Here is a 13958-nt window from a genome sequence, read left to right as displayed (position 1 = left end):
GGAAACCATGAAATCTTCAGGCTCCATTGCCAGCATAATTGACCATAGGGTTTTCATACGGAACTTGGGCACCTGGATGAATTTGTTGAGAAACTTCAGATTCAGAATAGGGCGATGAGACCCATTTGGTTTCAGAATCAAAAACAAATTTGAATAATGACCCCTTCCTTGTTGTGTCACAGGAACGGGGATTATAACCCCTGACCTCAGGAGGGCACAAATAGCCTCTTGGAGGGCCAAGGCCTTGACTGGGTCTGAAGGAAGAGTTGTACAAAAAAAAAAACTTCTGGAGGGGGATGCCTCTGGAACGTGGGGGCGTATCCATGAGAGACCCAAGCATCCGTAGTTGTCTGATGCCAGGCGTAAGAAAACTGGAGAAGTCGGCCTCCTACCCTGAGATCCCCCAAGGGGAGGCCCGCCCCTTCAGGCAGCGGACTTATCGTCCGGCTTGGAAGCTGGATGTCTGACTGACCAAGATTTCTTGGTCTGCGGTTACTTGTGGGAATTATCCTGTCTGGAGAAAGACTGTCCCTTTGCCCTTCCTTGCGGGCGAAGGGACCGAAATGACGCCTGCCTATACTTAAGGGTAGTCGTAGATGGCAACCCAGCAGATATATAGATGCTGCCAGAGTAGTCACTATGTTAAACCAAGTCCGGTCCAACCAGTACCTTCCCAGCAAAAGGCAAGGATTCCAGAGCTTTCTTGGACCCTGTATCCACCCTTCCAGGTTCTCCGAGCAGCAACCGAAGTTGCCGACACTCTAGAAGCCAAAATATCTGCATCAGTAACCACTTCTCCAACATACGCAGCTGCTTCTCGCATTTGGCAGAGATAAGACAGCTGTTCCCTGGTAGCATCTCGCATACTATCTTCCAGAGATGTCGTCCATTCTTCCATAGCCTTGGCCACCCAGGCAGTGGCCATAGCCGGCCTGGCAAAAGCTCCAGATACTGAAAAAACTGATTTCAAATAGTTTTCAAGTCTTCTATCTGTAAGCTCGAGTGAGGATGTGGAAGGAATAGGTAATGTAGAGCTCCTGATCAATCCTGTCACATGAGCATCTGCCGTTGGAAGAACTTCCCATTTGTTACATTCACCAGGTGAAAATGGCTACCGAAAAGTTAAATTCTTAGTAGCATGGAAACGCCTATCTGGAGTATTCCATGCTTCAGACATGAGATCCATCAGTTGTTCAGACTGAGGGCCTGATTCAGACCCACTCGCGAGCGCTGTGCGCTCGCAAGAGTGTCGAAGGTGGCCCAGTGCGCATGCGCATGACGGAGCCGGCTCGGGCAAACGGTCGCTCCGGGTCTCGTACCAAAGGGAGCGCGCTGTCGATGTTGAGTGACAACATGCCCCCTTTGGGGGGCGGGACGGGGGAGTGGCTGCCCATACGGAGGCGTTCCCATTGGAACGCCTACCGTCTGGGGCCGGCCCCACTGACATCACAAGTGATGTCAGTGGGAGTGCTTTCGGCTCTGTTAGAGCCGAAAGCACTCTAGGGCTTGCGGCAACGAGACCCTACCACAAGGGTCTCGTTGCAAGCCTGATGGTCGTGATGGTCTTGACCATCGCGACCATCTTCCTGGCCGCTCGCTATAGCTGTGGGTGGTCACCCACAGCAATGGGAGTGGCCAGGAGGCCGCTCTAAAAAAACAGAAGGCCGGCCCTGATTCAGAGCGAGCGCTCTGTCAGAGCGTCCGGCTCTGAATCAGGCCCTGAGGGAAATAATCTTTTGACATCTTCTGACGCCTAAAGACCGGAGTCTTAGACTTATGCGGTACCTCCTCTTCATTCAGGACAGATCTAACCACTCTTACCAGAGAGGGGACCATCCACCGAAGATTGGTGGTCTTCCTCAACTAAATAAGACCTGGAACTCTGAGTATCAGAGTGTGATGATGATGCAGTGTTAGGATCCTGAGGCAACGCCTGAAGGGAAACTCTCTTATGCCCTTGCTTTACTGCAACTGGTCTATTTGCTTGCGTTACTTGCTGAGCGGCTATAGACGGCAGCATACTCTGACTAGAGTGAGCATAAGCATCAAACCAAAAAGGATTCATGGGAAACATATACATAGTAGGATGTAACTGCTGTGGGTACCCCATAGTGGGAGGCCGGAGCCTGTGAAGCTGCTGCACGGTTCACTTAATGCGACATAACCTGAGAATGTATTGAATGTGAGTGTAATGTCAAATAAAATGTGTTAAATTTTTTGGCTACATTGCACTATGTGGATCATTCAGACCCGCTTGCGAGCGCAGGACGCTTGCAAATGGGTCGATGTTGCCCCACTGCTCATGCGCACAATGGAGGGAGCTCCGTCGTGCGCATGCGCGAGACCCGGATAGCGACGGGCACTCCGACGCTCCGGGTCTCGCACCAAAGGGGGCGTGCTGTCGATGTTGATTGACAGCACGCCCCCTTTGGTGGGCGTGCCGGGGGTGTGGCTGCCAGACGGAGGCGTTCCCATGGGAACGCCTACCATCTGAAGCCGGCCCCACTGACATCACTAGTGATGTCAGTGGGAGTGATTTTGGCTCTGATAGAGCCAAAATCACTCCAGGGCTTGCAGCAGCGAGACCCTACCGCAGGGTCTCCATCGCAAGCCTGATGGTCGCGATGGTCTTGACCATCGCGACCATCATCATGGACGCTCGCATAAGCTGTGGGTGGTCACCCACAGCTATGCGAGCGTCCAGGAAAACACTCCATTTTCATGGAGGAGGGCCCTGATTCAGAGCGAGCGCTCTGGTCAGAGCGTTCAGCTCTGAATCAGGCCCTATGTCCTCTATTTCTCTTTTTTATTGAGCCATTGAGGAGTTATTTGGAGAAGTGGAATTCCCCTTCCTTTTCTATATGGAGAAGAACATATGTCCTTAAAAATCTTTGGACGTTTATATCCAGTTGAAAAAGACATTTAATGTAAGGACTGTTATAATTACATATATGTGTTTATGCGCCATCTAAGAGGAATATATTATTGTATTATTATAACCTGAGACCAAGAGGGCACCCAAAGTGGTTCTTGTGCAGGGGCTGGTGTACTGGATTGGAGGTGGCTGTTTAAAACAGGCACCACACAAACCATCTTGCACAAAATCCTGCTCTGACAGACCTGCCAAACAGGATTTACATAATACCAGCGCAGGAGGCTCAACCTCCATTTTCCCCTTGCCTTTAGACATAACAATGTATAACAAGTATAAGGTATAAATGCAATGTGACTGTCTTCACAAGTAAATGTGAAAAGACAAGGAAAAACCCCACACACCTGTACAGAGGGATGAGGAGAAAAACAGTGATAGATATATCTGACAGTTAAGAAATAAATAGGCAGTATCAATACAGCAGCTAGCATTAAAGTCACATACAATGCATATATAAATTCAATTGCAAATGGGCTCTGAATCAACTGACCAAACCCCAGGGGGCTTGGTATGATATAGAGCACTATATACCTGACCCAAGGGAGAGGTACACAGAGGGAGACTGACCCAAACCTTCTGAGAACCAACCACTTTCAGCAGAGCACCATAGGTGGACTGTGAGCATATCAATATACGAGGTGGTCAGAAATAACAAACCAGACGTGGAAATCCACACAGGAAATTGCGTCTGGGTTGGGTGGTCTTAGTGAGGACGCGGCTCGCGGGCCCTCACTAGCAGCAGCCTCCGGCGCGTCTCCTACACCGGAAGCCAGGACTGCAGCGCACTATTCCTCGAAAATGAGGAATCGCCTTACCTTGCCATCTCCTTGGATCTGATTGCAGTCTGGGCCCTAGCGTCGATGCTAGCTAAGCTTCGCTGTGACCCGCCAAAATCCCCAGGGCATATAGCGTTACTGGCGTTTCGGCAACACCGGAGGCAGAAGGAGTAGCCGTACATACGTCCTATTCGGACGCTTAGTACTACTTAACCCAGTAGTCTAAAAAACTAAGGTAAATAAAAAAAATAAAAACCTGTGACTGCCTAAGCAGTCCTACTGTTATAACAAGTGCGTCTGGATACTTGCAGAGAACCAAACAAAAAAACTGAATGCCTGTGGCTGGGGGAGGCGTATATAGGGAGGAGGTCCTGTGCATGATGGGAGCTTGAAAGCTGTAGCTGTTTGGTGCAATGGATTACTCCAACTACATACCCCATGGTATCCCTGTGGACCCTATGAAACCTGAAGATAGATAGATAACATTTGTGTGGGCCTAGACACCAGTTATTAAAATTAGAGCAATGTAGGGCTAAATAGTCCATTACTAAAAATGATTAATCAAAAACACCCTGACCTATTGCTTCCACTAACCCTGTGAAATGTAGGCCCAAATGAGTTCCCTAACGTGCCTCCCCTGGAGCATGGCATAAAACAAATTTCTCAATGTGGAGTCATAGTATTTGAACAACAACAGCTCAGAGATGTCAAGATTGGGCATCATAGGATTCTACCCTTCCATGCATTGCGACTACATAATATCAGACTGGGGACTTAAAAGATCAGCCGAGAGCAATCTAGTTCTATAACATGAAACAAGAAGGAGAGAGTCTGTGTCAGCATGGTCTTGCAGTGGGGAAGAGGAGGTAAGTATCAAGTGTCTGGTTTGAAAATACATGTGAGAGTGAGTGTTGGGTAAATTATATTTATCTTTTAAGGCTTGAGTGAGTGAGGTGCCACTGGGGTCAAAAACATCTTGATAGCCACTAAACCTTTGAAGCGCCAAGTAGGACAGGTGGCATAATCTAAGACCAGGAGAAAAGGTTAAATTGCCCCACAAAAGTTCTATACCGAGAACTAGTAAAATTAGGTTTACGTTTTTTATTAATAGAGAGAAATTAATAATAAGCATATCAAAATATTATGTTATTCATAACAAGGGGATGGAGTGAAGATTAAGCGAACAATTAGTATTTATAGCAATCAATAATATATCTAAAAAGTACAGCATTAGTGAAAACTGAAAGATTAGGCACTCCCAAACCACCATTGCTACAATATTGCTGGAGTGTGGCAAGAGGAATCCTAGGCTTCTTATTACACCATAGGAACGTGAATAACTGGGAACAATGAGTAACATCTCTATATGAGACATATCGTAACATTTGGATAAAGTAAGACAATTTTGGGAATATAATACTTTTAAGAACAGCTATCCTACTGAATGGTGATAAGGGCAAAGGTCTCCACCTCTCAGGTAGATGTTCAATTCTGGATTACATAGGGGTATAATTGGTTACATACAAAACAGGAAAGGTTTGAGGTCATACAAATATCTAAATACTTGAGAGGACGAGTTTTTTGTTTTTAAAGTGTGGAGAAATAAAAGGTAGAGGAGTTATCGCAAGAAAAAACAATCCTATGGGCATAAATTCTGATTTGTGAGAATTCTCCTTATACCCCAAAAAGAACCAAAGCGAGTTATGAGGTCAGCCATAGTTGGAATCAATAGGGCTGGGTTAGTAATAGAGTAACATATCAGATGCAAACTGAGAGCATGGGAAATTCTGTAATATATCACAGAAAGTAAAGCAAACAGTACAAGCAATGCAACTACCTGTGTCAATGTACCAAAGGTCTTTGCAACAAACTTGGTAATTCCATGCTTTTTTGTAACCGTCCCTTCCACTCCAGATATACAAACGCTTCCCAATTGTGATCGCACAGTGACCTGCTCTGGGTCTTGGCCAATTCTTTCTATCTTCTGAGCAGTCTGACAGAGTTTTCCATTCCATGGAGTCTGGACAATAAAAATATTTGGTTCTAAGTAGAAATAAACAAATGTCTATCACTGCATCCTGCAACAGCCGAACAAGAGGACAAAGATGTATACAGCACATATCACATTTGCAAAATAAATTGCTAGATACTTAAAGAAAGATATACGTAAATGAATGAGACAAACCCAAATCCAGGTAGGAAAAAGAGTTGGAGCACTTCCACTGTTTCTCTTGTGACGGAGGGTTATCATCATCTGCCATTTGTGGAATCCAGCCACCAAAAACATACATTCTAAATACAGATGACAAAACATATTTTTAAATCTCAATTAATTCACATTTAAAAAAAAGAGTTACCAATTCTACTTTGAACAGACATGTTAGTTACATACCTCATTAGCATTATAGGTTCCAAAAGTGCAATAAACAAAGTAAAAATAGAGTATCAGGATTAAAAACCTAATCAAACAAATGCAGTAAACCAAACAATACACAGTTAAAACAATTGTGAAAGAGTTTTGTTCAAATCTCCTCAACTAATACTTTGCTGGCTGTTCAGACTTCACTCAGGAGCATTTCTGAATAAACAGTGAGTGCTGTTTACGACCACTCAAGTCTGCACTAAACCCATAACAACCAGTTTGTCATGTATTAATTATAACTTTACTGTGTTTGCTGTATAGGAAGACAGATTCAGAGCCAGACAGAGTAGTGCTAGTTAAAAGCAAGATAGCCAAGTAGCACATACAATGGCGTCCACAGAGCGCATAAAAGTTGTTAGCCACTAATGGAACTGTAGCTGGTCTCCTGATACTGGTCCCCTATGTATCATTTGAACACAAGAGGCTTCTTGTTGAAAAGGAGGAGTCTTCTATTAAAACTCATATTAAAAATTAACGAGTAATTCACACTGAAAGAATTTTATTGTTCAAACAGATTTATAGTTTTTTGTTGTTCTAGCAGATAAGCTTGGGTATGTGCATTTGCAAGAGTGCTTATATTTTAAGTGCTTCATTTAAAGTGTAAACTAGAATTTTTAAATTGAAGCCGGAGTTATTCAGGAGTTAAACAGGAGAACAGAAGGAGAAACTAACAAAACAACTATTCCTGCTATTAGGACTGGTTTTTAAAAACCACCACACTACCACCATGCATATGGATTGTGCCTGTACCTGGATTCCCAATGCTGCTCACATCCACCCTGACCTCCTCATGCAATCTGCTTATCCACCCCAACTATGCCATACCGAACGACGCAGCAAATTGACCCCTCTAATGGACCTTGGTTGTGGCCCTAAATCTTGAGGCTTGGTGAAATTTGGATCAACTCATTGTCCTTTCCTCTTAAGTTTAAACTAACCTTTACATAAATGTTATAATACTGTCACCCTTGTATCCAGCCCATCTGTGTCACCCCAGTCTGTCTGCCACCTCCCCTTAGAATGTAAGCTCTCACGAGCAGGGCCCTCTTCCCTCATGTGCTTCTCCTTCACTTGATTATACTTTAATATACAACCGTACCACACCCTTGGTTGCTGACACCATGCTGCTTATCTAAGTGTTATGCAGCAATGTATTAATCCTGTATCTGTCCTGCATTGTTTGTACTGTTAATAACTGTTTTCTTGTGTGCTCATTTATGTACATTGTAAGGCGCTGCGGAACCCTTGTGGCGCCATATAAATAAAGGATAATAATAATAATAATAATTACATAAAGTTGTATGTACCCTGTAGATCTATTATTGCATTCAAGGACAATTAAAATATGTAATAATAGCAAGGAAAATAATTTCACATGAAAAACAGAAATCTGACAATGGATGTTAATTCCTAAATCTAAAATAATCCTCTAGGCAATATTTAAACACTTTAATCCTAAAAATTGTCCCAAACTCAAACTATAAACCAATCCTAAAATTTACCCTAGAAGTCACATTTGTCCTCAACATCATTACCTTAACCCTAATCCTAGTCCTGATTCTAGATCAATTCCTAAGCAAAGTTACTCCTTTTGTTTTTGCTTTCCTATGTACTGTGAATCAGCCCCATTTCGTGGGGAGTGATGAATTTAATATAAACAACATTTGTGTGTATTTGTAAAAGTATTTTGAAGAAAGTGTTTTCTATAAATCTATAGAATGGAATACAGACTATACAATTCAGTAAAACACTAGCATGTTATAAAGCATGAGAATTTGAACTAGATCACAATAATGAATATATTTAAGGTATTTGTGATTTCCATGCATGTCAAGGTAATTTTAATTCATATGTATTAGTGTGCACTAACCATACAAAATAGGTTACTAAATGAAAACTGAAAGCATGCAACTTATCACACTTTATATAATAAGCTCCTAAAGTATGTCCCGTCTCCAACATGAATGTGCAGTGGGAGCCGGGGGGCCGCCCCTCCAACGGGTCTCAATACTAGAAAGACGGAACAGACCCTAGCTGGAGAAGAACAGCCGTGAACAGGCAAGGTAAGTATAGAATGGTGGGCATGACTGAGTGGGACAGCGGGCCTGAGCAGGACAGAGTAACGCATTGAGAGTGGCGGTATAGAGCAGTGGGCGGAGTGGGATGGATCAATAGGGAAGACTGAGGTGTCCCAGCACATGCTGGGTCCCTTTAATAGTATTAGTGTAAATGTAAAAAAAGTCATTTTATTTTAGTTTTTCTTTTTATTGCAATCTTGGCAACACATGGGACATTCCAGCATTATAAAAGGTATATATCATCATATCTATATAGCAATAATCCATGCACACCATTATAGATATTACTTAAGATGAAGTAAAGATAAAGCTGAACAAGATAAAGATATACAAATCACATAACATCCAGCCATGTGCTCAGAGAGTGTGAAGTTTGGTAATAGGTCAATTTTACCTAGGGTACCTTCATAACGTCAGTAGAACACGACTGGCATAAACCAAATATAAAAAAAATAAAAAAAGGGAGAAAACCTGAGACAGGAAACTATAAATTAGATTTCAGATATTTGTCAATGAGATTCAGTGCATGCTATTTAGTAATATAGCTTTAACACAAAGTAAACTTAGAACACAGTGTCAGCATGGATGACCTGTCGTACCTAAGGCCGTAACTAGCGATGTGCGAGTGGAACCACTGTTGCCCCACGGCCCTTGCTTCTAGCTATCAGGATGCAGCCAGGATCGCTCCTGCAGTGCCACACTGCAGTCTGGACAACCGATCTGAGCGTCCTCACGGTGCTCCTGTCAGTGCTGCACTTACCGGTAATGATGGCCACGCCACCTCTGCGCAACATAATGATGTCATGCACTCAGGGGGCGGAGGCGGCACGTGGAGCAGTTGAGCCCTGTTACCACATTGGAGCTTAATAGTGCAGTGAATGTAATATATTTGGATTTTGCAAAAGCATTTGATCCTGGTTCACATAACGGAATGGTACCCAAGATGAAAGTACTAGCAATAGTAGAAAAAGTATGTACATAGACAACTGGCTTAACTATAGGAAGCAGAGGGTTGCTATAAATGGACATATACAGACTGCAGTACCCAGCTTAATTAGTACAAATAAACAAATAAATATAAATGTACTATGAAGTAGTGTTATGCCAGCCATACACGGTGCGATTAGAACCTCACGATGTGTTGTACAATTGCCCTTGCGATTCTTCCTTTGAACGTCTCCATACGATGTGGTCAAATGGTGTACGATTGATTGTTACGATCACACATACATCATAATACATCCTACACAATAGATCGCAATCTATTGTGTTTTTCCGTAAGATGCACAATCCAACTATACGACGGCGGGGATGGCGGGGTTACTCATCGGCATCGCAAACATACCAAAACAGCACACGATGTGCACGATTGATCGTTACGATCGATTGAAATCGTGCAAAAAGAAAAAAAAAAAAGAAAAAAAATCGCACAGTGTATGGGCCGCTTTACTCCCAGGGAAAGCAACTTGGACAAAAATGTGAAAACTGGCCTGATCGTTATTAGTGGGGTACAATAGCTGTCAGTATTGGTATCGGTATATTATAATATTTTTATTAATAACCTTGGACATGATCTAAAAAGTAATGGAACCATATTTGAACAAAACATTAAACTATTAGTGCACAGAAAAGGATAAATACTTTAAAACACATTGGGAAGATGGGAAGAAAACTTCAAATTTTTTTAAATTACTATGTAAAAGATCACGGGCTCCATTTATTAATGAGCTTGTGTAGGTATGTTATTTAGCATTACCGCTCGCCGTGGCTTTTAGGTTTTCTTTACTTGAATTTATTAATACATTGCTCCCCTGGGAGTGGTAATGCTAAATAACCTGTCAGTGCTGTTTTTTCTCTCCAAACAGTGCTGACAAATGGAAGATGTTTTCTATATTGGGCGAATGTGCCGTGAGACCTGGCTTCCCTCTTGTTTTCCCTGCAGCGGCAGCAATCTCCCTTCCCAGCCCAGCGTGTTGTTTGCAGGATTGGGAGAGAGGCTGCTTGTGCTCGCAAGGATTGGAGAGGTCTCTGTGCTGGGGTTCTGCGGGAGGGAGGAGTGAAGGTGGAAGGAACTTGGGCACCAGTTGCTGCGGGAAGGAGGGAGGAAGGGGACAGCCGGCTGCTGTGGGAGGTAGGGGGCCGGGGGGGGCTCAGGATGCTGTCGGAGAGTGGAAGGGGGGCCGCTGGCTGCTAATAGAGTGAATGCGTCGGCTGTTGTGCTCTGGGGGTGGGCGGGGCCGCCGGGTGCTATCCACGGAGGAGTTGGGCGGGGCCCCGGGTGCTGCAACTGTACACTGGGGAATTACGGACAGGACGGACCACAGGGCTTGTGAGCGCTGCTTAACAGTTGCCTGCAGATGGAGAATTGAAATTAAGGAAACGAACGGTAAGTTAGCATTAACATTCGTTCATAAATAAGGGTAGCCTACTGGATTGCTTGGTGAAACGAAAAAAAGAGTCAGACAGACTCTCATTGGCTGCTGCACCCATGCTGGAGCTCGTAAGCTCTGCCTTCTGGCTCCCGCACTGGGTAAAGGAAGAGACGTCATGACGTATCTTCCATAGTGCCGAATGGGAGGACGGAGGAGCGGGGATTGCGGTAAGTATAACTTTGTCTGTCTGTGTGTGTCTGTGTGTTTTATGTGTAAAAGGCACTACTACTGTGGGCACTATATATTGGGTACTGCATAAGGGGTACTATATAAGGGGCACTGTATATTGGGCACTACAGGGAGCACTATATATTGGGAACTACAGGGGCACTGTATAAGGGGCACTATATTGGGCACTACAAGGCGCACTGCATTACGGGCGCTACAACAGGAGGCATTGCATAAGGGGAACTACTACTGGGGACATTGCATAAGAGGCACTACTACTGGGGCACTGCAATATGGGCAGTACAAGAGGGAGCACTTTAAAAGGGGCACCACTACTGGTGGCATTAAGGTGCATATGGAATGGAAAGGAATGTCCCCACAGTGACAAGAAATAGTGCTGTGTCATGTTGACACGTCCCAATTTTTCAGTGGCCACGCCCACTTTGGCACGCGCACATAGGGGGGGGGGGGCGGGCTCCATTTTTCATTTTACACTGGGCTCCAAAAACCTTAGTTACGCCACTGATTAGAGCTCTTTGAAACAGAAATATTGACAGTTCATAGTGCGCTAATTTTCCTTATTTACTAGAAGTGGGGTGCAGACTTAATTAGGAGGGATCCACTAAAAGTGGAGTAACCTTTTAACCCAGAGGGGTACCAGCAAGTAACTGTTTGTGAATGTGTGCTGTGCCTAAATGCCCCAGGGTATACAGTTACTTTATGGTATAAAGCTTGGCGATTAGCCAGTGGCTCATCCATAATAGCTGTGAAACAGACATTAAATTACCCTTGCACAGCCTTCAATATAAAATAGGCAAATGATTGAGGTACTTATTAGTGTTTTTATAGATGAGAGAGTGAGCCCTTTGTAGTAAGTACCAAAGAGGATCTCTGAACCATGACCTAGTGTTAGAATGGAATGGGTATGATGTATTGGCATTTGAAAAGCCGCCGGTTCTAATCCAGACGCTGGAGGCCCGAAGGCTGAAGATCCCGACAGGGGAGGTAAGTACGCTATTCCTACCCATGCCCCCCTAACCCTCCCTGTTTGGTGCCGAAGGCTAACCTCCCCCCGGTTGTCCCAGGGGGGTGCCTAGAGCTAAGCCCCCCTCCCCGTAGCCTGACCCTAAACCCTCCCTGGGGGATGCCTAACCCTAATCTCCCCCCGATGGTGCCTAAACCTATCCCCCCCATCCCCAGGGACAGTGCTGTACTCACCAGTGTCCAGACGTTCGGCATGCCGACGCTGGTATCCTGATGTCCTTCGGGATATCGATATCGGCATTTTTGCCGGCGGCGGGATGCTGGTGTCGGTATTTCGGCAGCTGGCATCCCGCTACGCCGGCCATTTAACTACATCCCGGCTCCCATTGTGAGGAAGACGAGACAGCCTTAGTAGATGATACCCGGCCACCAGGGTAAGAAGGAGTAGGAGTCTGGACGCAGCCTAGACGAAGAGGAAGGCGGAAATCTAGGCAGAGCCGCGATGGAACTGAGGAGGGAGAGCATGAAAGAGGGCACCAGAGAGGGTGCGGAGCCAGAGAAGGGGGGGTGGTGACTGAGGTGACCTGGCATATGTCTACAGTTAGCTTGGATATCACTTGTCAGGAAAATTGTTAGATATCTTTTAATAGAAACATAATTTTCAGGGTCATAAAGATTATATATAAAGAATGTTTTCCTCAAGTGAAACTGAAAACCATTTAATTTCTAAATGCTTGTATTTTGTTTTAATTTCTTGCAGTGTTAAAAGGGAAGATTGAAATTGCATATTATTATTATTATTATTATAAGAAATACTTATGTAAATGTTCGACAGCTGATAATTCTATTGCTTAATGCATTTATAAAAGGAACCCACTGCATTATACAATTTATATTTCCCTATGTCTTAAGTTGACATTTTAATGAAATAAAATAGTTAATAAAGATTTAGCTTTCATCTAAACATGTATGGTCATTTAGCACAGCAAACAATTACATTCATTAGTACAATCCAGTCTTGTTCTTCATATTCAGTGGTGACATTTTAAACAAGGTAACATGCTAAGCAAATGTCCTACCTATTTCCTATCACATTGGCTGTGTGGAGGCTTCTGGGTAAAGGAAATACTCCTTTGGCCTCTGGACTACTCCATATCATGGTTTCTAAAAAGAATGCAAAAAAAAATAGATGAGCCGAGCAAAAATGGGAAATTTAGTACTTACCGTTAAATCCCTTTCTCTGAGACTGTAATGGACACAGTTGTATTCCTCACCTAGTAGGCAGGGCACTGGAAAACAAAAAACAATCCTTTCAACCCACTAGAACGTTCTTGCTCCCCTGCTACAATCCAGTTTTCCACTTGCCGAGAACATAAACAATAATAATAGGAGTAGACTAGAACAAAAAAAAACAAGAATGCTAGAATCAGCTGATCTGTGTCCTCCTACAGCCTTGGAGAATTGGATTTACTGGTAAGCACAAAACATAAAAAAAACTTTTTTTCTCTCTGCAGTAAGTGGACAAATACCCCCTTGGAGGGGATGTATGCCTAACAATGTACAAATGCCTGGATAATCTTACCATTAAAGGCTGCCTATGCAGAAACTGCAAGCTAATTTTCGTAAAACTTAGAAAATATATACGTGAAAATGACAAGACAACCACTCTACAGACTGCCGAAGCCCATGCTGCACCACATCAGCGGGGCCAAACTCCGTGGTCAGGTACAGTACCCTGCCACAGTATAAATGCAACAACATCTCAATCCAGTAAAAGACAGACCAAAAGCAGACACCCATCAATTCCTGTAGCTGTCAGGAATGACAAACTGAGAGTTTGCTTGGGAGAATGCCTGGTACCTATAAAAGTAGAGCAGCAGAGAGTGCACTACGGCCAAAGAATGAAGCTCCAAGTACTTTGGATTCTGAGGTATGAGCCAAAAGGATAGGCAAAAGAAACTCCTGGATGTTATAAAACTGGAGCCAACCTATGGAAGAAACTAAGAGACTGTGCAAAAGACCATCATATCTGAGGTTTCAAGAAGAAACCAGAGAACTAAAAGGTTGTTCAGAAGTTATGCAAATTGCACTGGCAAGCACCTGCCCTTAAATGCATGGAAATGTACCCTTTACTAGTTATCCCTGGAGGAAAAGAAGCAGACAGGA

The 13958-nt window shown here is 43.9% G+C and overlaps 1 protein-coding gene across 1 annotated transcript in view; it reads right to left on the bottom strand.

Moving 5' to 3' along the window:
* HCFC2 (host cell factor C2) overlaps positions 1 to 13958 on the bottom strand; it is a 78678-nt gene that overhangs the window by 44264 nt on the left and 20456 nt on the right. The window contains exons 5-7 of the mRNA XM_088454344.1: positions 12872 to 12956; positions 5894 to 6000; positions 5546 to 5728 (exon numbers count right to left, since the gene is read on the bottom strand). Of these exons, the coding sequence (XP_088310470.1) occupies positions 5546 to 5728; positions 5894 to 6000; positions 12872 to 12956 (375 nt within the window). The remainder of the gene's footprint in view (positions 1 to 5545; positions 5729 to 5893; positions 6001 to 12871; positions 12957 to 13958) is intronic.

This window comes from Taudactylus pleione, unplaced genomic scaffold, assembly GCF_031769625.1.
Source record: "Taudactylus pleione unplaced genomic scaffold, aTauple2 ptg000040l, whole genome shotgun sequence".
Taxonomy (NCBI): domain Eukaryota; kingdom Metazoa; phylum Chordata; class Amphibia; order Anura; family Myobatrachidae; genus Taudactylus; species Taudactylus pleione.
This window is presented reverse-complemented; position numbering and strand designations above follow the sequence as displayed.